Raw genomic sequence first — 24,731 nt, 5'->3', positions numbered from 1 at the left:
AAATTTTGTACACACAAAACACTGTAAATTCAAATGTTGAAACTACTTAAATTAAGTCATGTAAACACTTTTTTTTAAAAACAGTTCTATTAACTCAAATAGCTTAAGAGCTCCAAACTTCAAAGGGGGTTCAAACAGGGTATGCCCAACACATTCTACAACAAACTTTCAACCATCTTATTCAACCAAAGATTTTAAAATAGAAGGCTCCCAAAACAGGTCAGTCAGCAAATATCTTTATAGAAATTTTTAAAATTCACAATGGAAAGAGATATAACATGAACCTTAAGGCGAGATTTTTTTATTCTAGCATTCATCCCTTTGGTTTTAATTTTTTGCTTTTCTATTTCTCTTCTCCCTGCTTTCAGCTCAATCCTAAACATCCTTTCTCCACTAAGCCCACTGTCTCTACTCTGCACACATTCTAACCATCTCACCCTTGCCTTTTTATTTTATTGTCACTTGGGTTCAGTGGCCTCTGAACTGATTTTATAACTAAATAATACATAGCTTTCAAACATAACTCTTACACACCAAAAGTTGCTGGATGACACTGACAACAATATTATCATGAGTTGCAGAATCCTCTGGGTCAAAACTACTGTAAGATGACGTGAAGACTACAGCAACACTCAAAGTGCTGAACAACAACTCTGTTGGGTGACCAATGGTTTTTGGCTTGTGGCCTTCATCAGAGTCATTACGAAATATCAAACAGTTTTTGTTTAAATAAAAAAAGGACACAGAAGAAATCCAAGTGGACCAATCATACATTTACAAATAAACAAGCGGACCAATTCACATTTAAAGAGGTGTTAATGGCTGATTGGTTAAGACACAACACAAATAGGCTCTGAACTGAACCACTACAGATTAAAACAGGGAAAAAAATTCCCCATATGTCCAAAAATCTTCTTAAAAACACAGAAACACAAAAGTAAAAATCACAGAAACTCATTAAAAGATAAATCTTCATTTATACCTGTAAAGTGAAACTCTTTAATCAAAATATCCAGAATGCTTCTCTTTTTTATCAGATAAAATTAATATTACCCCCTCTTTGACTGTGTTTAATGGCTTCAATGACTATATAAAATAAAGGTGAATTATAAAGTTTTTGATTAAAATGTCTTGCAACAGGACTGGTTAAATCATTTCCCTTAATCGAACTTCTGTGTTCATTAATTCATTCTTTTAGAGGGCAGGCCTTCTTGATATGATGTTCTTCTGCCTGGCCGCTATATCTGTGGGGATGATGTTTGCTCTGTGTTGCAGATGACACCAAGTTTGTGCTCCAGTGAACTAATTCACCCAGGTGTCATTCATCTACACATCCTAACCAATGACTTAGTGGTGTTCCAGGGTAGGATAACAAAGCATTCTTTTCCACTTACTTTGCATGGTTGGCTACAATGGGTGAAACTGGGGAATCAGTCAGGGATTTGGGTCTTTACGAACTTGTCTTTATGTGCTGCTCTGTCTTAGTCTGAGGCCATGTGTTTGTCTGGTACTCCTGTCCCTTGATTCCATGTTTGTGTGTGTATAGGAGTGTGGATGTGTGTTTGTGCGAAGAACCGGCCTACAGGTGCTCTCAGGCCTGGTGGGTGTGTCCCGCCGGGAGGCTGGTCACACCTGAAGTGGATGATGACACACACCTGCTGTTAATCAGCCTCATCTGGAGGGAGCTATAGAGAGTGGCTGAGCTCCTATCAATTTGGGATCGTTGCATGACTACCTGTTAGTTTCCCAGCAAGTCAGTGAGTGTGTGCTTGACGCAGTCTGGAGTTTACTGATGGCTGCCTCTGTGTTTTTCCCAGAAGGATTGTGGGAACCAGAGGGCTGAGGGGCAGAGCAAACACACTTGGTAGATGCTGAGAGTGGTCCTGTTGCTGAAGTTGGGATTATCCTGTAATCTCTTACTAACCACTGCTTCAGTGACTGGAACTCAAGTGAAAAGAGATGTGACATTGTACGAGACCATTGTTTCATCTGCCTTCATAATGACATCTTTTACCTTCTCAACCAAATCCAAGGTGTTCTAGATGTGGTGTTCGGACATGCCTACCACTGGGTTGAGGATTGAAGCCAGAAAATTTGTGAGGTTATAGGTGACCAAGTTGATCATACAGACAACTGATCTTTAAAGGTACACCCTGTTTATGTATCTTCTGTAAACCATACAGACTTGGTGTAGATTCCCCTGAGTATAGCCTGTGGTACGATGCCCGGTCAATATCATTGTCTTGTTCTAACTGTTTCAGACATCTATCACCCTCTTCCTGTAACCACTTCCTGGGTTTCGTTTTAGAGGCATTTTTGTTACTGAGCAGCGAAAAAAGTTTCTCATGATAGTCTTTCTGGTTTAGTAAAACCATGCACCTACTCTTGTCTGCCAGAAGGATGATAATGTTGTTGTCATTACTAAGTGATGTGAGTGCCTTCCGCTTCTCCATGCTGATGTTGCATTGCTGAGACAGGCCGAAACTCTTGTCCATAGCTGCTCTGCTTCCACATTTGCAATGTTGTTGTTTTGGATTGCTGTTTCTGTGGATGTGATCAGTTCCACTAGCAGGATTTGTCTCGGTGTCACACCAAAGTCAATCCTTTTGCAAGGATGTTTTTCTCTGCTTGGGTGAGTTGTCTGTCAGACAAATCCTTGGTGTGGCATCCTTCTCTTTTCTGACTGCTGAGGACATCCATCCATCCATCCTCTTCCGCTTATATGGGGCTGGGTCACAGGGGCAGCAGCCTAAGCAGAGAAGCCCAGACCTCCCTCTCCCCAGCCACCTCCTCCAGTTTGTCCGGGGGAACACCAAGGCGTTCTCAGGAGATATAATCTCTCCAGCATGTGCTGGGTTTGCCCTGGGGCATCCTCACGGATGCCCAACACACCTCACCCAGGAGGCGCCCATCCTTGTCAGATGCCTGGCTCCTTTTGATGTGAAGGAGCAGCAAGACCCTCCCGGATGGCCGAACTTCTCAACCTATGTCTAAGGGAGAGGCCAGCCACCCTTCGGAGGAAGCCCATTTCTGCTGCTTGTATCCGTGACCTCGTTCTTTCGGTCACTACCCACAGCTCGTGACCATAGGCGAGGGTAGGGACGTAGATACACCGGTAAATTCAGAGCTTCCCTTTTACACTCAGCTCCCTCTCCACCACAACAGACCAGTACAGTGTCTGCATCACTGCAGCCGCAGCCCCAATCCTGACAACAGTCAGGACCCATTCCCTGACGTAGAGACGCAGGGAAAAAACCCTCTCGTCCACTGGGAGAAACCCCAACATACAGGCAGCAAGCCGAGGGGATACCAAGATACCCACCCTAGCCCGCTGCCTCTCACCAGGGGCAACTCCAGACTGAGACAGAGTCCGGCTCCTCTCCAAGAGACTGGTTCCAGAGCCCAAGCTGTGTGTTGAGATTAGCCTGACTATATCTAGCTGGTACCTCTTAACCTCACGGACTAACTCAGGCTCCTTTCCCACCAGAGAGGTGACATTCCATGTTCCAATTGCCAGTCTTGGTAGCCGTGGCTCGGTCCACCAGGGCCACCGCTCCTGGCCGCCGCCCGGTACACAATGCACCCGACTGATACAGAGCCTCCTGTGGGTGCTGGACCTGCAGGACAATGGGCCCATGTCCCTTTTTCGGGCTGTGCCTGGCCAGGCCCCATGGACTTGGGCCCGGCTACCAGACGCTCACCCTCCGGCAACCTCCCCGGGCCGGACTAGAGGGCGGGGTCTCAGTAACCCTATCCCAGGCAGAGTGAACCGTTCCCTCTATGGTCTTCTCATAGGTGTCTGTTGAGGACAATCTCCATATTTTGCTGTAGTTTCCGACGCACAACCAGTGAAATGTCCCTTGTTGTCTGGTTTTAGACTTTTCATGCTGTGCTAGACTAGCTTTCTCAGTTAATTCAAACACCTTTTCAAGAGTATTCTTATCTAGAAGCATTGTAAGTCGCTGTCGGATCCGCTCCTCTTTAGATTTTAGCACATCAATGGTAAAAAAAAATTGTGTCTTTAGTAAACTGAAAAAGTGACAGATGTAATGTGTACTACTTAGTCAGCATGTTTTATTTATGTTAGAAGTGCCAGTATTTTCTTTAATTTAATTGGTATGTATTCTGGCCAATCCAGTGATAGTCTTAAGTGGATGAGTGGGATTTGGTGGGGAGCTCTGAGTGTGAGAGAGGAGCTACAGGTATGAAGTGGACATTTGAGCGAGTAACACAGTAACACACGCTGAAGAATAGTGGTGCAACGGATCACAGTTGATCCGAAATCCGAACCGATCGCGATTCGAAAAAGAAAAAAAAAGTATGAGTATGGTGCGCTTGGTGGGTCTGTCAAGCGATAGTTATGGCCAGCGCTAGCGGTCCAAGTGGCGGAGCAGAGGAGTTTGCGGCATTTAAGCAGCCCTTTGCTGCCCAATCCGACCGGGCTAAAGCTATTACAAAAGCTACTGGGGTGTTTAGCTGAAGATGGGAGGCCGTATTCTGTTGTGCAAAACAAGGGGTTTAAAATGTGATGAACGTGCTTGAGCCATGCTATGATATCTCGTTGCGCGTCCACTTCAGTGTGACAAGATCGTTCCAAGCATGTATGAGCAGGAGAAGTTTAAAGTTATGGCTGAACTGTCCCAGGCATCTTCTGTTGCCCAACTACAAATGGGTGGAGCTCCAGGGCAACAGAAAGCCACGTGACCGTGACCGTGACCGCTCGTTATATCTTTATTTCCGGCGCCCCCCGTGTGCGGCAGCCTGTTACAGCAGCTCTGCTCATTCTGAGTTTCTTTCTTTCTTATCTTTTTCTTCTCGTAATTTTTTATAACTAACGTATTAGTAATTAGACTCTGCAACCATGTTCTACCGTTTTGTGCTAGTTCTGGTCGTTTTTCTTAGTTTATTTCTACTTTTTTCACCCGTGTCTGGGGACCCAGAGCAGGGATCCTTTGTTTACAGTAAGGATCAGCTGTTAGCGCTGCGTCCCGCAGCGGTACTGCCGGCAGACAGACCCGACATTCCCAGCGAGCTGAGGAGGAAAAGACGGGGGTGTCGTGCTGGGAAGGAGCGCCGTCGCCCGAGAAGGAGACGTTATCGACCATCTCTTCCTTCTGTAATTATTGGAAACGTAAGATCTTTGACATTGAGCTGTTGGCCGTTAGCATGCGTCCGTACTACCTGTCCCGGGAATTCTCGCATGTTATCGCAATAACAGCGTATGTCCCCCCCTCGGCCAACGCGGATGCAGCCTGTGACACTCTCCACTCAGTGGTCAGCAGACTGCAAACACAATCTCCGAGAGCCCTTTTCATAATATCAGGGGACTTCAATCATGCCTCATTGGACTCCACACTGCCCACCTTCACCCAGTATGTGACCTGCCCAACCAGAGACAATAAAACACTGGACTTACTGTATGCCAATGCAGAAGAGGCATACAGTTCATCACCTCTCCCTCCACTGGGCAGATCTGACCACAACCTGGTGCACCTTGTCCCTGTGTATGAGCCCTTAGTGCGCAGGGAGCCACCAGCACAGTACAGAGATGGTCGGAGGAGAGCGAGGAGGCTCTTGAGGATTGTTTTGAGTCGACTGTGTGGGAGGTGATCTGTGACGACCACGGAGAGGACATCGACAGCCTTACTACATGCATTACTGACTATATTAATTTCTGTGTGGATAACACCGTACCTACCAGGACTGTACGGTGTTTCTCCAACAACAAACCTTGGATTACCCCAGAAATTAAAACCATCCTCAAGCAGAAGAGGAGGGCCTTCAAATCCAAAGACATAGAGGAGTTGAAAAGGGTGCAGAGAGAGTTGAGGGGACTGATAAGGAATGGGAAGGACAGCTACAGGCAAAAGATGGAGAACCAGCTTCAGCAAAACAACGTTGGTGAAGTCTGGAGAGGCCTCAGAACCATCTCAGGCCACAAACATCAGAACTCTCTGCCTGGGAGGGATGTGAGGTGGGCAAATGAACTGAATCATTTCTTCAACAGATTTCATTCAGCCATGAGGCAGTCTCCAACATCGGCTGCAGACTCACCCACCCCCACTGCTGCTGTTCCACCTCTGACACCTCAGACACTTCACACCTCCTCTATTCACCCTGCTCACTCCTCCCCACCCCCAACAACAGCATCCAATACACACTCAACACAAGGCTCCAGCCTGTCTCTCTCAACCACCCAGGTTAGGAGGGAACTGAGGAGGATTAATGGCAAGAAGGCAGCGAGCCCAGATGGCATCAGCTCGAGGGTTGTCAGGTCCTGCGCGGACCAACTGCGTGGGGTGATGGAGCACCTCTTCAACCTGAGCCTGAGGCGGGGAAGAGTCCCACAGCTCTGGAAAACCTCCTGTGTTGTACCAGTGCCAAAGACTTCACGCCCCAAGGACCTCAACAGCTACAGGCCGGTGGCTCTGACATCCCACCTGATGAAGACCCTGGAGCTGTTGGTCCTTGCTCAGCTTCGGCGCCTAACAAGCTCATCACTGGACCCACTTCAGTTTGCCTAACAGCCTGGCATTGGAGCGGATGATGCCGTCATTCACCTACATCGTTCCCTCGCTCGCTTGGAGACCGCTGGAAGCACTGTGAGAATCATGTTCTTTGATTTCTCCAGTGCCTTCAACACTATTCTTCCCTCGGTTCTGAAAGACAAGCTGGTGAACTCTGGAGAGGACCATCACCTCACTACCTGGATTTTGGACTACCTCACCGACCGACCACAGTATGTGAGGACTCAGGGCTGTGTGTCGGACAGGGTCGTCTGCAGTACGGGGGCCCCACAGGGAACGGTTCTGGCTCCGTTCCTCTTCACCATCTACACTGCAGACTTCTCCCACAATTCCACCCAGTGCTTCCTGCAGAAGTTCTCTGATGACTCTGCAATAGTCGGCCTCATCACTGATGGGGACGACAAGGAGTACAGAGGACTGACTCATGACTTTGTGGACTGGTGCCTCCAGATCAACGCCAGTAAAACCAAGGAGCTGGTGGTAGACTTCCGCAGGCACAAGCATTCTCCACTGCAACCACTGAACATCCAAGGTATGGACATTGAGGCTGTGGACAGCTACAGGTACCTTGGTGTTCATCTGAACAACAGACTGGACTGGACTCATAACTCAGACGCCCTCTACAGGAAAGGGCAGAGCAGGCTGTACCTGCTGCGGAGACTCAGGTTGTTTGGAGTGGAGGGCCCACTCCTGAAGACCTTCTATGACTCTGTGGTGGCTTCTGCTATCTTTTATGGTGTGGTCTGCTGGGGCGGCAGCATCTCTGCCGGGGACAGGAAGAGACTGAACAGGCTGATCCGAAGGGCCAGCTCGGTTCTAGGATGCTCTCTGGACCCAGTGGAGGTGGTGAGTGACAGGAGAATGGAGGCTAAGCTGTCATCACTCTTAGAAAAACATCTCCCACCCCATGCAGCAGACTGTGACAGCACTGAGCAGCTCCTTCAGTGGGAGACTGTGGCACCCACGATGTGGGACGGAGAGATTTCGCAGGTCTTTCCTCCCCACTGCTGTCAGACTCCACAATAAAGACTAACTGATCAAACACACACATCCACACATGTGCAATAACACTAAGTGCAATAATCTTCTCTGGCATCGTTGTATTTTTTACTCAGTTGTATATAGCATTTGTATTCTATTTTTATCTTATTGTATATTTTATTCTATTTTATTCAACTGTATATAGTATTTTATTTTATTCTATTCTGTACAGTTGTGTACTGTATTTATTCTTATTGTATTCTAATTTTTGCTTCATAACTTTTGCACTGTCTACTTCCTGCTGTGACAAAACAAATTTCCCACGTGTGGGACTAATAAAGCTTATCTTATCTTATCTTATTCTTTGCAAGCTCCTTTGACGATGACCGGTAACTCGCGTCACTAAAACAGAACAGTTCCTTTCTCAGTTCCTCCACCGCCTCCCAGATGCATCCTGTTATTAAACTTTTCTAGACTTACACAACATTTGCAATCAGTTTACCCAGACAGACTATGTGTCTGTGTTGTTAACCTCAGTGCATGACCTCACTCAGCGCCATCTGTTACCAGGCAAACTTCAGTGCAGCAGGCTGCTGAATGCACACAGGCAATATGTAATAAATTATACTGTAAACATGTAGGCAACCTTTCAATAGCTGAACTTTGCTCCATTGATCGGCCAGACATCGCGCTGCCCGTAGCTTCAAACCATTAATTAACTTGACCGAGCTTCAACCCTTTAACTATGCAATATGTGTATAACATGATTACAGTTGCACCTGCAATGAAAGATTATTATGTGCTTATGCTAACACCTGAAATACAGACTTTAATATAACCTCACCAGTTTCAATAAATGTGTCAATGAAATAACAATAATGATAAATCATAAATGATGCAACAGTAATAATAAGGATTATGAATAGTAACATAGATTATGAATGTAAAATAATATTTCATTCCGATACTAATTAAATGTAAAATCTAAATAATATTTTCCGTTGTAATTTTTAACTTATTTCGAAATACTAACTTCTCCAGTGTTTTTCACTGTACACAGGCAAAAAGAGTAAACACAAAGAAAAACCCTAATATGAGTAGTTAAAGGATCTTTCAACCTTTTGAAAGATCCTGCAGATGCTTCTTTCAATAACACTTATTCAGGTTTTTACTTACTACGTAGAGAACTGTTCACCACAGGAGGACTCTGGATCACTTTAAAGATAAAGAAAAGAAAAGAAAAAAAGAATGAGTTCAAGTTTAGAGAATCAGTGAAAAAAAAACCTTTCTCACATGCATCCCTCTCTCTGATACTGCTGTCTGATGAGTACCTACATTCTACCATACATTACCACCTTGTTTCTACTGTATTTTTTTGGACCACAAGGCGCACTGGATTATAAGGCGCATTAAGTGAAACAAAACAGTCAGATAAGTCAAACTTTACTCAAGTCATTCTTCTTGCTTCCTTCACTTCCATACCATTGATTCATTAATGTTTATAGCAGCTGCTCTATTCCCATATTGTTGCAGTATATTAATGACTAACCTCGTATTGTGAATAGTTTATCTCAGTTGTTCTCCTGACTGACGTTTGGTTCGTTTACAGCATCCTGCCATGCGATTGCATTTGTCCCTAACTATCGGGAACCCTCGTTAACTTTTATCGAGTGGAAAAAAGCCTTAGCGTTCATCCTCCAGCTTCACTGTGCTAATGTTATGCTAACATAGCTGTGTCTCTAGCGATAATGTAGCACATCATTATATACCAGCTAGTCCAACTTCAGTGACCCTACAAAAGTCACTACTGTTTAGTTTTCTGTCTTCATTTAAGTTGGAAGTGATAGCAGAGCAGCACTTTTAATTTTTTCAGAAATCTCGGTCAAAACATGGTATATCATGTTTAGGTGGAAACTAGCGAGCTAACTTCCTGATAACTTCTAATTCTATTAAATTTAATAAATTCTGTTTTCATGAATGCCTGGAGATGAAAGATGAAAGAATGTAGACAGTTTTAAACTCTCAGTGATGCCAGTGTTTGTTTAACTCCAACAATCCATCAAGCAGTGTGGCTTCGTAGCTTACCAAAGTCATACTAAAACATTTTTTGACGGATTTTTGAGCACCATGCACAACATAAAATCGGTTCAAGGTCAGTAAGCACAACCAGAATCCATGCATTAGGCGCACCGGAGGCACACTGTCGAGTTTTGAGAAAATTAAAGGACGTTAAGTGCGCCTGATAGTGTGGAAAATACAGTACTTGTTGTCTTTTCATTTGAGTCTGACTTTCTATTAAACCAAACATTTTACTGATTTTATTCATGCTGAACCATCTTTGCTTCAGATCTGGGGTTGACTTTTAGTTTTGCTATTGGGAAAAACTCACTGGCTGTTGGAATATTTCTGCGCACAAGAGGTCCTTGAATCACTTTGCTGTTGTCTTTGTTGACAGCAATGAAGGCAGTAAAAGAACAGCTAACTCCTGATTGGACACTGAGATGCACCACCTTCTCCTTCACACCTCCACCTTGCTGTCCTCTGTGCTCTCTCTCCTCCATCTCCAGGGAGCGAATCAGAGTTCGAGCACCCAACCTGTGGACTGTTAATCTGCAGATAATAAGGAACACCAAGAGATGGGTGACTTAAGTGTTTCTTTGTTTTTTTTTAAATACTTTATTTCAGATGTGAACACAACATATTTCAGTTCATATTCATTGTAATCTACTGCTATTTTCAACCCAATATATCTAAAGTCATGAACCATTGAAAAGTACTGAGTTTCTTAAACTCTGTTTTACCCAGTGTCCTCTGCAGGTCTGAGACTGAAGTGCAGCTGGTTCTCAGAGGGATGACCTGCCAGGCTGTACTTCACCGTCACACAGCCCGCTGCTGCCTCTGAACTCTGACACAGAATCACAGGGTCAGAAGTTATGAAATAGTTAAACAACAACATGAGAAGGTGCTGCTCCTACCTGTCCAGTGAGCTGGGCATAAATCAGCGACCTCTGACCCTGGAAAAGTGCTGTGATTGGTGGAGAGAGGACAGTGACAGACACTTCCTTTGGTAAATCCCATGTGACTGAGATGTCGACCACAACCGGCTGCAGAGCAAATCGCAGCGACTGCATCGCCTGAAAAATAATGAAAAACTCTCCAAATATACACAAACAGTTGGAACAGACATTTTACTCATTGCAGGTCTGATCACAAATATGTATCTGCTGCTGCTGCTGCTGCAATGCTTAACTTGTTTTCTTTTTGTGTTTAATGTCTTACTTTTGCCTGCATCCTGTCAGTCCCTGTGATGAACTGAGCATGACCTCCTCCTTCTTTGGCCATCCCATTGATGAGAGCAGAGCTGGCCCCTTCCCCAATCCCAAAAGAGAAACACCTGCAATACAACAATTTTCTACATAGAGGACATGTTGGACATTTTGGGAATTGTGTAGACGTACTTGTGTTTTTGTGGTTTCACCTGTGAGAATCTGAGTTCTTCTTCACCAGATCTATCACTTCTTTGGTGTTCCTCACCTCTCCATCAGTAAAGACAAACAGCTAGAGAGGAGAGTTGGCACATGAAGACATAACATCAGACCCAGAAACACACAGCTTGTTCTGAGAGCTGAGTTAGGATTCAGAAACACAAATGTTTTTATGGTAGTGTGCAAAGAACAATGTACAGTTAGTATGAACTCCAAACTAAAGAACAAAGCTGTTACATGAACAACGATTATATTCACAGGGTTAAAATATGTGATATATTAAAAGTTAGATTGTACACTAATGCCAATGCTGAGAAACATTTGTAGAGCGTGTGTGGTCCAAGTTTTGTCCAATGTTTTTATGAAACTGAATCTGCTCTATGTAGATACATCCCTATAAAGCATCTTCATGGTGATATAAAAAAAGCTAAAATATCCTAAATCATTATATTTTAAGATGAAATTGTTCTAAGGCTAAAGCAAGGCAAGCAGAAAGTAAAATTAAGTTCAAAGGAAATTTCCAGGAGATTAATGCAAAGCAGTTTGTGTGTGTGTGTGTGTGTGTGTGTGTGTGTGTGTGTGTGTGTGTGTGTGTGTGTGTGTGTGCGCGCATACGGGTTCTTACTATCTTGGTGGGGACCATGGTCCCCACGTTGTTGGAGGCATTTTTCACACTTAAATTGTGGTTTTAGTGTTTTAGGGTTACAATTGGTTTATGGTTAATGGTTAAGTTTAGGGTAAGCATTATGTTATTGGAATGTCCCCACGAAGACAGCAAACCAGAAGAGCGTGTGAGTGTGTGTTACCTGTCGAGGCTGATTGGGAATGCAGGGCTGGCTGTAAATATATTTGAGGGGCTCCAGGATCTCAGTTCCTCCAAGATTAGCCTCCATCTGCTCAACTTTCTTCAGAGACTCCTTTATGGTCTGCTGGCTGTACTCCACACTCTTACTGCCATCACACAAACACATGCACCAAAACACCCATTAGGATATTTTAACAAAGACAGCAGGGCCTTTGATATGAGGGAGAGACTCACGGGAAGATGTGTTCATATCCAGACCCAAAACTGTAAATGTTGAAATAGCAGCCCATTGGTAAGCTCTTCAACAGGAGCAGCAGAGTATCCTTAACAGAACATTGAAAATATAGTGAGGCCACTGTGTGAGAGGAAACTAAAGAGTTTATGATTAAAATATTACAGATACCTTGGCACTGCGGATGCGAGTATTACTCATACTTCCAGATCGATCCATTAAGAACACAAACTCTCCACATGAAGCCATCGCAGACTGGGGGAACTCAGGGTACAGACTCACCATCACCACTGGATCACCCATCAGAGAGCCTGAAAAATAACAGACAGAAAAATCTGAGAAATTGCTTTTTGTTTATGTCAACATTTTGAACTTCCAAGCAGAAGTAGATAATGATTTTTAAAATTGGCAAATCAACTACTCCTATCATTTCCACTCACCCGGCTCAGCAGAGGCCTGTCCTGCCTCCACCACAGCAGTGGGCTGGTGAGCATCTTTGTAATAAATCAGCAGTTCAACATCTCTGTCAAACTTGTGTCCTGCAGCCAGCTTAACCTGCACACCACAAACACATTCATATTTAATTCTCAGTAATAAGTAACAACCACACACAGCAGAAACATCAGCACTCTACCTACCGTGGCCTGGGTTTGATCAGTGTTGAGGTACTGGAGAGGGTCCAGGGAACAGTTGGACTCTACTTTAGAGATTGGACGAGGAGAGGACACTCGGGCAGAGAAAGACAGACTGTAGGGCACTAACCCCACACTCGAAAGACCCCCTATGAGCAAGTTCCTTGGCAACAATGAGAGGGAAAAGCTCCCTATTTACAGGAAGAAACGTTCAGCAGAACCAGGTTGAGGGAGGGCCAGCCATTTGCCAAGACCGGTTGAGGGTGAGAGGAGGAAAACAGGACAAAGACATGCCATGGAAGAGAACTTGAATTAAATGCAGAGGTATGTGTAAACGTATAGTGAGTGAAAAAACACTCAGTGAAGAAATACACTTAATGCTTCATGGGAACCTTGACCTATTGCAGTGTAACTAAGGGAAGTTTCTGGGCCACCTGATCCAGTCCTAATTAGGGGAAGGCTGTCCTGTAATTAGTTAAGACTGCTGGGTCTAGAGGTGGCTTTTAAAGTAACAGTTGAACTACTGCCAGTCTGAAGACCTGTGGTACATAGCCGCTTAATAGAAATAGGTTGATCATATTTAAGAATGAAATATTAACTATTGGCAGAGTTTCTTTGAACAGTCTTGTAGGAATGGGGTCTATGAGACATGTTGATCATTTGGAGGAAGTAATGAAGTAATTACTGAAGTTAACTCAGAAAGATCAATTGAAGAAAAAGATGAAATAAATACCACTGGTACTGAAAGTAACTCTACACATTGTTAAGTCAGTGAGATGATTATGAGTATGTTTTTCCTCTAGTAGTTAAAATTGTATTTGTGAAGACGTTCATGAATTCATTACTATTTAACGTTAAAGGAATGGTTGGCTCAGCAGAGCTCTGACTTTTTGTCAGCTTGACTACAGTGCTAAGATAAGATACAATAAGATAACCTTTATTAGTCCAACCTGTGGGAAATTTGTTTTGTTACAGCAGAAAGTGGACAGTGCAAAGTTACATAGTAAAAATTAGAAAAACACTGGAAAAGGATAAGAATAAGATACTGTACACAATTGTAGACAATGTAATAGAATAAAATGAATAATATGCTGCAGAGAAACCTAGGGTTGCTCTTATTTCCTTCAATCAGTGATGAATAGTAACCTTCTAGCTTTACTGAAGGCTTTTTTATAAAGCAAAAAACTATTTTTAAGCTAAATGATGATCTTCTTAATTAGTGAGACACTGTTTCTAGCTTACTTTATCTGCTTTAAGGTGCACATTTGCGAGTTATACCAGGGAGTCAAGTACTTCTGATTTGAGGTGTTCTCTTTCAGAGGAGCCACAGTAAACCCTGTGTTTAAATTGTGGCTAGAAATGACACAAAGAGCAAAGAAACTGCAGTTATAGTAATGGTGGAAGGGCAATCAAATAATTTTGTATGTTTGAAAGACAGAATAAATGCAGAATGAGAAAGAAAGAATGACATAGCCTAACACAGCACAGATACTCCATAACCCCAAAGTCCATCCCCTAATCATGTTATAGATTCTGGACTTGAAAATAAAGTGTTGAGAAAGACAGTTGCTTTCAATGTTTATGTTTCCATGTTACGCTTAATTCTTTTCAAGTTTATCTTTTTTGTCTACATAACAAATTCAAAAATATTTTATTTATGGAGGAAGAGAGACGGAGAGAGAGAAAGAGGTTGGAAATTCCTCCACCACCATAGTTGCAGTTATGAAACCTTTTTCTATGCAGAGGTGTGAGTTTGAGGCTTTCTGTTAGTGTCAACGTTTTTTCCTACCCCGAGGCTGGTATCGAGGGTTGAGCACAGCAGGCAGACAGAACCTCAGACCATCATCAGCCTGCACAGCCAGCTCAGCCACGTACTCCAACCTGATGGAGGCGCGCTCTCCTGGAGGCAGACTGCCCACACTCAGAGAGAATATATCTGGACTCTGATCACTCTCCTCCAATAGGAAGGCCTGCTGACCGGAGCTCAGAGCATCATCATACTCCTCACGAGCCTGAAGGACAGGTGGCACATGTCAGTGACATTCACTGTGTTTATTATTAATTTGAATCTTGTTTGTCTGTTTGTTTGTTAATTTATTTCAATCATGTGAACAATATACAAGTACATTTAGCAAAGAAACGAAGAGAAAATAATGCTATACAAAATAAAGCTAATACATTTCAATATTGCTTCAACTGTTCCGATTCAGTTACATATCAAAAAGGAGTGGGAAGTAGTAGCCTACACACTTATTTAATCCCATCCCTTTGCCTTAGGTTATCAATATTTAGTCAGCTTCCTTACTGATAAAATCTGCAGTAAAAATAGCGAACAGATATCTGATATAATACTGTATATACATCACATCATGACACTTTCTAAATAGAGACATTCACTGAATTTCAACATTTTCCTTTTCTTTCATGAAAATCATTATAACTATATCTTTATAACTCTTTTTGAACTGCTTTATATTTGGACACTGCTGCAACTCCATATTCAAACTGTTCCACAGCTTCACTCCATGGACAGAAATGCAAAAGCTTTTGCTGGTAATAATAATAATAATAATAATAATAATAATAATAATAATAATAATAATAATAATAATAATAATGGATTGCATTTATATAGCACTTTTCGAGGCCTCAAAGCGCTTTACAATTCCACTATTCATTCACTCTCACATTCATACACTGGTGGAGGCAGCTACGGTTGTAGCCACAGCTGCCCTGGGGCAGACTGACAGAAGCGAGGCTGCCATATCGCGCCATCGGCCCCTCTGGCCAACACCAGTAGGCGGCAGGTGAAGTGTCTTGTGTGTTTTATTCAAATTTAATGACAATTTGTTTTTATCAGGCCAGAACTTCACTTTACTTATTTCATTAGTCATCTCATCCAATAATTTCTGCAGATCAGCACCAGAGCAGAAAATGTTTGTATCATGAGCAAATAGTACCATTTTAATACTTTGGAGACTTTAAAAATGTCATTGATGTATAAGTTGAAGAATTTTGGGCCCCAAACTGACCCTTAGGGTAGACCACAAGCAATGTCCATACATAAGGAGCAACAACCATTTCATTTCACAAACTGCTTCCTGTCACTTAAATTACTCAGGAAACAAATTTAAAACTACCGCTTTGACACCATAACGTTCCAGTTTTCTTGTTAATATATTGTGATCTATAGTGTCAAATGCTTTTCTCAAGTCTATGGATAACCTACCACACATTGCTTTTTGTCCATGGAATAGATAATCTTACTTATAATGAGGTTATATTTACTGTCCAGCTCACCTTCTGTTTTTCCATCACCTCAGCTACAATCTGTGTCTGTCCGATCTTAGCACTGAAATGACAGACAGCAGCGTCTCCAGGCAGAGGGAAGACAAAAACAGCCTCTAATGGTTTGTTCTCCTTGTTCTCATAATTCAGAGTGGAGACCACTGTAGCCACATGGTCCCTCACCTCCAGCTCCACCTCAATGCTCTTCAGGGGAACTGACAGACAAACAGAATTCTAACAGTCACACTTCATAGTAGCATTTATTTTTTAAAGTCAAAATTAGATTTTCTGCTGAGCCATCTGTCCATGCAACTCTATTAATTTTTTTATGACAAATTGAAAATTCATTTTAATGTTTATCAGATTTTTACCTGGTTTGTTCTGGGCAGTTAGCAGACCACAGCATCTCATCATTGTACCTATATAAGAGACAAACACCACAGACAGTTTTCCTCAATAAAACATTTCAGTTTACATAGTATATTATACTACACTTATCAGCTTTTTTGGAGTCTGTCTCTTCTGCACATACTCAAAGCGAATTCTCACATCACCAGACTCAAAAACATTTATTCTAGCAGCTCAGAAAATGGTTTGTTTGAGAGAAATGAGTCCCCCCACCACACACACACGCACACAGTGTTTGAGTGCAAAAATAATATATTTTACATATATTTTTTTAATAATAATAATAATAATAATAATAATAATAATAATAATAATAATAATAATATCAGTAGCATCATTACAGCTTTTGATCAGCACCATGGACAGCAACCACAGTCAGGGATAAGGTGAATGCTTTAAAGTCTTTTTCAGCTAGGCCAAAATAGATTTAGCATCTCAAAAATGAAATAAAATTTAATAAAGACAGCTGTCTGTAAACATGGAACTGACAACGCTTGGCGTGGAGATACACCCCAGGAAATATGGTTGTTGACAAGGCAAAGGCGTAGAAAAACGAATTAAAGGATTTTTATTAATAAAATAACTGAAACTAATAAGGAGCAGCAGGGGAAAAAACAGCAAACTACGTGGCAGGACTTACAATACTACCAGACCTGAAATTAAAACACTTTTCAGACACTAATTAAAAGAACAAGATTCAGTGACACTATGTTACTCTAGCAGCTTAACAAAAAAATTAATACGCCTAAAGACAGGCCACCTGTGGCGTTGTGCCCAAGGAGGTGCCACGCATTTTACTATGCGTGGCACCTTTCATCCAAATTTCCATCACTGAAAACTGAGATTTTTAAAAACGCCTACCAGTGTGGAGATTTTCAAAACCTCCGTTTCTGCGTTTAGGTTTTTATTTGTCACCCAATGTAAAAGGTGTGCGCCGTTTTTGACGTCACGCTGTGCGCCACGTTATTGTTTACATGAGATGAATTTGTACAATGGTGGATAGAGACAAGATATTGTTGCTCTTAATCTTACTATCTGCAGTTTTTACACGCTTACATATACACACGCAGTTACTGGCCCTCCATTTAGAAAGACAGAGAGGTCAGAGTGAACTTCGGACGTGGCTTCTTCAACACAGACGCTCTCATAACCCAAATCCCGACGTCGGTTTTGAATTAAAAAATATATATATATATTAAACTTATGTATGCTGTATACATTTTGTTCATTCCTAATGTTTTTCTTAACATTTCTTAACATTTAAAATGATGAACGCACTTGAAAAGTAACACAAAATAAGTTGCCTTTCCAAAAATAAAAATAAAACTTTTCAGTACTTAAGGTTTTGTGAGGACACAAAACCCTGTATACTCTTTCTCTCCCAGGTTTCTAGACTTCTGATTGGCCAACATTTCTTAGTGGGTTAGGGGTTCTGGTTTGACTTTTTGACTCCGGTTTTTTGCATTTACATGACAACGGAGATATTTTGTGTGGACGAGATTTTTTTTAAAGGAAATCGGAAAATCTACGTTTTCAAAAATACCCGTGTAGCGTTTAAGAGAGAACCTCGCCCATGTGCTCAAACTGCCCCATTGACACCCTGATCACCTCCTCGATCAAACCATAATAGTTTCATTATCGTTTATTTATATATACTGCACGTTTAATTACAACAACAACGTTGACTAAAGTGCTGTACAAAAATACAAAACAACTAATTCCAAATAATTTATGATGGTACCAAACAACAAATAAATAACAAATAACTTTCATACTGCATTAAAAGCCAGTGAATACAGATGTGTTTTAAGATGAGATTTAAAAGGTTTCACAGAAGGAGCCTGTCTGATGTGTAGGGGTAGATTATTCCACAGTTAAGGCGCTACAACCCCAAACGCTCGATCGCCTCTTTGAACCAGCCTCAACCTTGGTATCCATAAAAGCAGAAGATCATTTGATCTAATAGATCTAGAGGGCCCATAGGAGGTCAGACAAATACCCAGGAGCCTTTCCATTCAGGGCTTTATAAATCAACAATAAAAAATTTAAAATCAACTCCAAAGTGAACAGGGAGCCAGTGAAGAGAGGCAAGCACCAGGGAAATATGTTCGCGTCTTTTGGTTCGTGTCAGAAGACGAGCTTCGACATTTTGGACCAACTGCAGTCTTACAAGGCAGATCTGGATAACTCCAACATATAAGCAGTAAGACTGTGCCGGTTAAAATCAGCTGTGCTGGGATTGCCACTTGGTCCAAAAATTATCACTTTGGTTTTATTCTCATTAAAGAGAAGTTAGAGGCCATCCAGGCTTTAATTTCACCGAGACACTGAAGTAATGGTGGGGTAACTATCCATAGCAGTGGGGCAGGGCAGCTCGTCTTCAGTCCTAGATAGATCTGAGTGTCATCGGTGTATGAATGGAAACAAATATTATTATTTTCTAAAAAAAAAAAAAATAGACCTCGAGGTAGCATATAAATAGAGAATAAAATTGGCCCCAATATAGATCCCTGGGCAACACCACAAGTAATCAGAATGAGAATCAGCATAGTTTATTAATCCCTGAGGAAATTGTGTGGGTTACAGGGAGCTGAGGAAGAGATAAAATCTCCAAAGCTCACAGAGAAAGTCCTCTCAGACCTGAACCACTCTAATGCCACTGAACCAATCTGATGCTGCAATGCCCCAATGTGAGATCAAGATGCTGTGGTCAACAGTATTAAAGGCAGCTGTCAGATCCAAAAGCAAAGGCACAGCCGAGTCTCCTGAGTTAGTGGCTAAATAAAGACCGTTAAAAACTTTGCGGTTTCAGCGCTGCCAAGAGCTTTAAAACCAGACCGAAACCTCCCAAGGACACCGTGTCAATTTAAAAAAAAGATTGCTGCTGAACGAATAAAATCTTTTCAAAAAAATTTTGACAGGAAAGGAAGCTTTGAAATAGGCCAGAAATCTGAGAGTACAGAGGAATCCAGATGATTTTTTAAAGCTGTACAACAGCATGTTTGAAACGGGCTGGCACAACACCTGAACTAAGACTGCTGTTAAAAATCCTTAAGATGTCAGTACCGATAACCTTAAAAATATATTTTTTAAATGTGTTGGAAAAACATCATTTGGGCAAGATGATGTCTTCATGCCATTACATAGTTTCTCCACGTGATCAAAACACACTCTCAAACTGATCAAAACAGCAGAGCGGATGAATATTTAATAATAAGTCATGTGAAGGCGGGGTGATCACAGATCGAAGCTGTTTTTCAGTTTGTATTTGTTTTTTGTTTTTGTTTTTTACAGCCCGCTTCTTGTGAAAAGAAAAATAACAGAATTCTCCACAAAACACACGCAACAAGTGTGCGGGAATGGGTTTCAGAGAAATGCCTACCTTTGAAAAGAAAGATTTTTGTCTCCTCAAAGTACTTTCGTTCTTCAGTGTGTGAAATGTGGCTTAAATGCCCCTACGCCAGTTTTCTATACCGAACTGAAACACTTTCCTGTATCCGTGGGAACCCTTCAGTGAGATCGCGTCAGAGTCGAGTGGGTGGACCTTAAATTTGTTTTTATTATTATTATACAAAACTTACCCATCACCGTTGTTAAAATAGTCTGGTATTTGAAGACCAAAGAACATCATACAAGACAAGTATTGAAATACAAACATCTGCATTTAAGACTAAATTCTTAAAGAGTTTTTTATACAGCGTTCTTAATACATCTTCAAACGCAGTTTGTAAACACCCAGTGCTATTTTTTTTCATATATATATATATATATATATACAGGGAGAGAGTGAGAGTAATCATACCTGCCAATTCTCTGTGTGTCTCATATATCTCCCTTATCAGATCGCATTAAATATGAATTCTCCAAAATACGTTTTGCCTGCCGCCTGGTGGCCAACATCTCCATTACCCAAGACATTTTCTGCTTGTGAAAAAGCTGCAGCAGCGACAAAAGCCAACTCTTGCCTGCCTCACATAATGGTTTAGCCTAACACATGTAAGAAACATAGACATGCTATTTGGCTGGTAGATGGTACAAGCATCTACCAGCCAAATAGCATGTCTATGTTTCTGCAAAGCACTTGGAATCAACAAACTCTGGATAAAAATCTCTTTCACGCAATACACCTCAGGTTTATTAAGCCTATGTCGAAATAATAGAAAGTTTAAAAACAAAATATAATGCAGTCAGCTGAAGTTCTGAAGGTAAAACTTTACTTTAGCCTTATTTTTCTTGATACATTTTTTTATTCATTTATTTTCATTTTTAAGTGAAGAGATCCACCTACACCATTTACATTTTTTTAATCCTCCATGTGAGGGATACTTTATTACACAATGTTTACACCAAACAGGAAGGTGTCTCTCTTTCTGTTACCTGCTAGGCGAACCTTGCCTGCTTACTCTTAAAAGTCATTCTGCGGTGACCCTTTAGACCACTGTGAACAGGGAGAAAGTCTTTCTATCTTCCAGTGTTTTGTGTCACTGAGGATGAATGTGCTTGGGCCCTGTCTGCTGATGGACCAAAATGGTGGTCGAGAACCTTGGCCCTCCCTTTCCCATGTGTTTGCCTACCTGAACTTTATCTCTGTAAATCTGAGTCCCCATACACAGGTTCTCCACTGCTTCACGCACCAGACACAAGCCAATCTGTACTTTTCGATTATGGAGAATTTTCTGTCAGTTGGTGACAGGATGCAGGATACAAGTGCAATTACACATTCAATCAGTGTTGGTCAAGTTACTTGAAAAAGTAATCAGTAACTAATTACTGATTACTTCCCCCCCCAAAAGTAATCCCGTTACTTTACTGATTACTTAGTTACTTTTTAAAAACACGATTTACAACCTGAACAGGTAATAAAGCAATAGATCTTTCAGCCCAATTCTACTTTTTCTACATAATCCATCATACAATGTGTAATCAAATGGAAAAGTCTGTTTTAAAAACTTGTCTTATTAGTTTTAATCTTTTAACTTTATGCATCAAACATTTAATTATATGCAACATTCTCTGATTGGAAGAAATTTGTTTAACATTTAAACCTATTTTCTGCACATTCCAGCACATAAAATAAAAATTTTTTTTTGTGTTTACACTCACTCTTTCAAATAGATGCAAGTAAATCACAGCAGAAAATAAATAAAATCAAAGACTAGCAGTTCTGTTGCTCTATTGTCACCTGCAAAGCAGAAGTAGGGTAGGCGGAGGTTTACCCCGGTGCAGGTGTGCTGCAGCGGTCAGTGGAAGAATCCGCGAGTTTCTCTGTGAATTTCTCATTACGTCGTAGCGCACTCGGTGCTTGCTTGGACGTTTAGGGTTTTTTTTCGCTGTAAAAAGAAGTTACAAGTAACGCATTACTGCCCATCTCTGCATTCAATGTTGTTTTTGTGAAGCTGAGCTAGGAAAGTGTCTCAGTCTCAGAAATCTGTGGTAACGAAGGTATGGAATCCAGGGTCATAAATCACAAGTGCTAGGTTTTCCAGTAACCTAGAACTGACTAGCTGCATCACAGCATGGTACGGCAGCACTACTGTCATGGACCGCAAACGCCTGCAGAGAGTGATAACAACTGTGGAGAAGATCATCAGGACTCCGCTGCCCTCTCTTCAGAGCATCTACCATCGCAGAGTCCAGAGGAGAGCTGCCTCCATCCTCAAAGAACTCACACACCCACAACACAGACTGTTCACACTTCTGCCCTTGGGACAGAGGTTCAGAAGTGTGAAATCCAGAACATCCAGACTCAACAACTCCTTCTTCCACACTGCCATCAGACTCTTGAACAGCTGACCTATTATTGAACAGAAATAATAATTTTTTGCACATCAGGTCATCCAGCATATTAAGGCAGCATATTAAGCTATAGCTCTTTTGCACACATCTCTGTTTCACACGTCAATATTTTCTCTCCTTTTCTGTCTTCATTTATTTATTTGTACTATTTGTATTTTATCTGTTCTATTTCTATATTATATATATACTTGTGATAGGTTTTAGTTTCCCTGAAGCTTTCTTCTGCCATCAAATTCCACTGCATTTCAGTCTGTGTATTACTTCCCAGAATGCCTCATCACTGTTGTATAGTCAGGCAAAAACTTAGAGCACAGGCCATCTCTGGAAATCACATCTATCAGAAATGGAATGCTGGGATGGCTGAACAAACTTTTTTTTGTTGCATTTATCTGGAGGCGTTTGAGGTCTGCCTACATGTGTGGATCATGAGCCTTCTTGGAGTCTCCATAGACCACAACGTTATACATGTAGTTTTGCACCCCAGGCAAATCTCTCAGGATGTAGGGGTTTAAGCTCTCCAGAAACCTTCTTTTTATGCTCAGAGGTAGGGATCTCAGTTTCTACGATAGAATTTATTTTGTTTTGTTCACTTGTATCTTGTGAATACAACCATTCACATGTCCAAGGTGATTGGCTTAAGCCATATCAATAGCACAGCTCGTAGTTACTGAAAGAAGTTCTGAAGTGTACTGAAGTGGAGTGTATAGGTAGATGCTGTAGATATTAAATCTATGCTGACATTGCAAGTTTGTTGTAATATATGTAAGTATTATTGAAAAAAAAGTAGACAGCTATCGTTCATTTTCTTGAAATCAGCATACCAAGACCTAAGCAAAGAGTAAATTGTTAAACTTTAGGTTAGAGATATGAACTTTTTTTTTTTTACAGTAGTCAGTTCTTAAATTTAGAAGAGAGTGTTCATAAATGTGTTACATAGTTTGCACAACACTGAACAGAAAACATGCAAAGTCAATAATTAAAGGAATGGAGCTCATTTCATCCAAAGCACTGGGTTTATTTTTCAATTGCTGCCAACAGAAAGATACATACAAGTAAAACAATTAGAATTAAGCTAAAGAAGCATTCAGAAAAATTCTGAAAGTCTTTGATTTTTCACAAATTTGACTAAATAATGTCTATCTCCTGAATCCAAACTGGAACCTGGTTCCACAGAAGACTCTGCCTCCTATTCTGCTTTTAAATACTCTGGGAACTACAAGTAAGCCGCGGTCTGAGAGCAAAGTGCTCTAATCGGGTGATATGGTACTATAAGATCATTAAGACAAGATGAGACCTGATTATTCAAGACCTTGTATGTGAGGAGCAGGATTTTGAATTCTGCATTTAACAGGGAGCCAATGAAGGGAAGTCAGTATAGGAGAAGTATGCTCTCTCTTTCTAGTCCCTGTCAGTACTCTTGCTGCAGGATTAACCAAAGGCTTTTCAGGGAGTTTTTAGGACATCCTGACGATAATGAATTACAGTAGTCCAGCTTAGAAGTAATACATAAACTAGAACTAGCATGAACTAGTTCTGAGACAAGATGTTTCTAATTTGGGATATAATGCGCAAATGGAAGAAAGCAATCCTAGACATTTGTTTAATATGTGCATTGAAGGACATATCATTGTGAAGAATGACTCCAAGATTCCTCACAGTGTTACTGGAGGCCAAGGTCATTTGAAAAATGTCTTTAAGATATTCCTGCAGTTTAACTAATTGGTGTGTGTAATCTGGCTTAATGGATAGATAAAGTTGGCAATGCAATGGAAATGTATGCTATGCCTTCTGATGATACTGCCTAAGGAAGCATGTATATTGTAAACAGAACTGGTCCTGGTACTGAACCCTGTAGAACTCCAATATTAAACTTTGTCTGTGAAGAGGACTCTCCAGTTACATGAATTATAAAAATAATAAGACACAAATTGTACTGTTCAGTACAGAAAGAAGCTTTTGTAACAAGTACTTGGTTGAGGTGACAGACAGAAATGTCAGTGTGGTGAACTAGCTTACGTTACTGCAGGTAAACAGGAAACAGTAACCTTACCCTCAACAACCTCAGCACTCTTCTGGTAAATTGCAAAAGTTAGCAGACTTGTTTAGCCTCTTTCTTGCTATGAGTGCCTGCATGGAACCATGTGCAATGCACTTGTCCTTCATTAGAACTGCAGCTCCATAGCAAAGTCTCCCACTGATCACTTTCTATAACACATTAGAATTTCCTCTTGGGTGTGTTTTGGTTTGTCAGGGCAGGAGAGTGAGACACAGCAACAAAACAACCGTTGCATCTCGTGTTTCACTTTCAATTGTAATAATTAATTTTAATAATTAAAATGCCAAAAAAAAGGCAAAACAAAACAGCATAAGAAAACAACAACAAAAACACAAAGCAGAGACATCCTGTATTCTTTATAACCTTAACCACATTTCAGTCCTGCAAGCTCAACACCCTCTTTGGAGTTGTCTAGCAACTGATTCCCCTCTTTTCAACGCCTTTGCAAAGTGCTTTTTTTGGTTTTGTGAGGAACACAGAGTGTGATACATTGCAAAGAGGGGGTTGGGGTAGGCCTTAGT

At 41.3% G+C, this 24,731-nt stretch overlaps 2 protein-coding genes across 2 annotated transcripts in view; both read right to left on the bottom strand.

The window, feature by feature from the left end:
• Nucleotides 1-10,069, bottom strand: part of LOC147314412 (von Willebrand factor A domain-containing protein 5A-like) — a 23,921-nt gene extending 13,852 nt beyond the window's left edge. The window contains exons 1-2 of the mRNA XM_086260385.1: nt 9,898-10,069; nt 8,685-8,723 (exon numbers count right to left, since the gene is read on the bottom strand). Coding sequence (XP_086116511.1) covers nt 8,685-8,723; nt 9,898-10,069 — 211 coding nt within the window. The remainder of the gene's footprint in view (nt 1-8,684; nt 8,724-9,897) is intronic.
• A 236-nt stretch (nt 10,070-10,305) lies between these two features.
• Nucleotides 10,306-19,860, bottom strand: LOC147314411 (von Willebrand factor A domain-containing protein 5A-like). The gene is made up of 13 exons (XM_086261338.1): nt 19,741-19,860; nt 16,322-16,369; nt 15,963-16,165; nt 14,452-14,674; nt 12,669-12,853; nt 12,471-12,585; nt 12,202-12,341; nt 12,033-12,121; nt 11,800-11,944; nt 10,987-11,066; nt 10,788-10,902; nt 10,484-10,642; nt 10,306-10,413 (listed from the first exon to the last, which is right to left on the bottom strand). The coding sequence occupies exons 2-13, from the start codon at nt 16,362-16,364 to the stop codon at nt 10,306-10,308; spliced, it is 1,605 nt and encodes a 534-aa protein (XP_086117464.1). The 5' UTR covers nt 16,365-16,369; nt 19,741-19,860.
• Nucleotides 19,861-24,731: the final 4,871 nt, after the last annotated feature.

Source organism: Aulonocara sp. 'chitande type north' Nkhata Bay, linkage group LG14, assembly GCF_057382095.1.
Source record: "Aulonocara sp. 'chitande type north' Nkhata Bay isolate Kocher_YH1m ecotype deep benthic linkage group LG14, A_spYH_male_GT1.1, whole genome shotgun sequence".
Lineage (NCBI taxonomy): Eukaryota > Metazoa > Chordata > Actinopteri > Cichliformes > Cichlidae > Aulonocara > Aulonocara sp. 'chitande type north' Nkhata Bay.
This window is presented reverse-complemented; position numbering and strand designations above follow the sequence as displayed.

Bases quoted from the DNA above. Each gene is read 5' to 3' on its own strand.
- LOC147314411 (XM_086261338.1), bottom strand. From the start codon at position 16,364: ATGATGAGATGCTGTGGTCTGCTAACTGCCCAGAACAAACCAG. The intron at 12,854-14,451 runs GTAGGAAAAAAC...TCCTGTAAATAG, and splicing joins CCCTCGATACCAGCCTCGGG to GGAGCTTTTCCCTCTCATTG. The intron at 10,903-10,986 runs GTGAAACCACAA...GTTGTATTGCAG, and splicing joins AAGAACTCAGATTCTCACAG to GTGTTTCTCTTTTGGGATTG.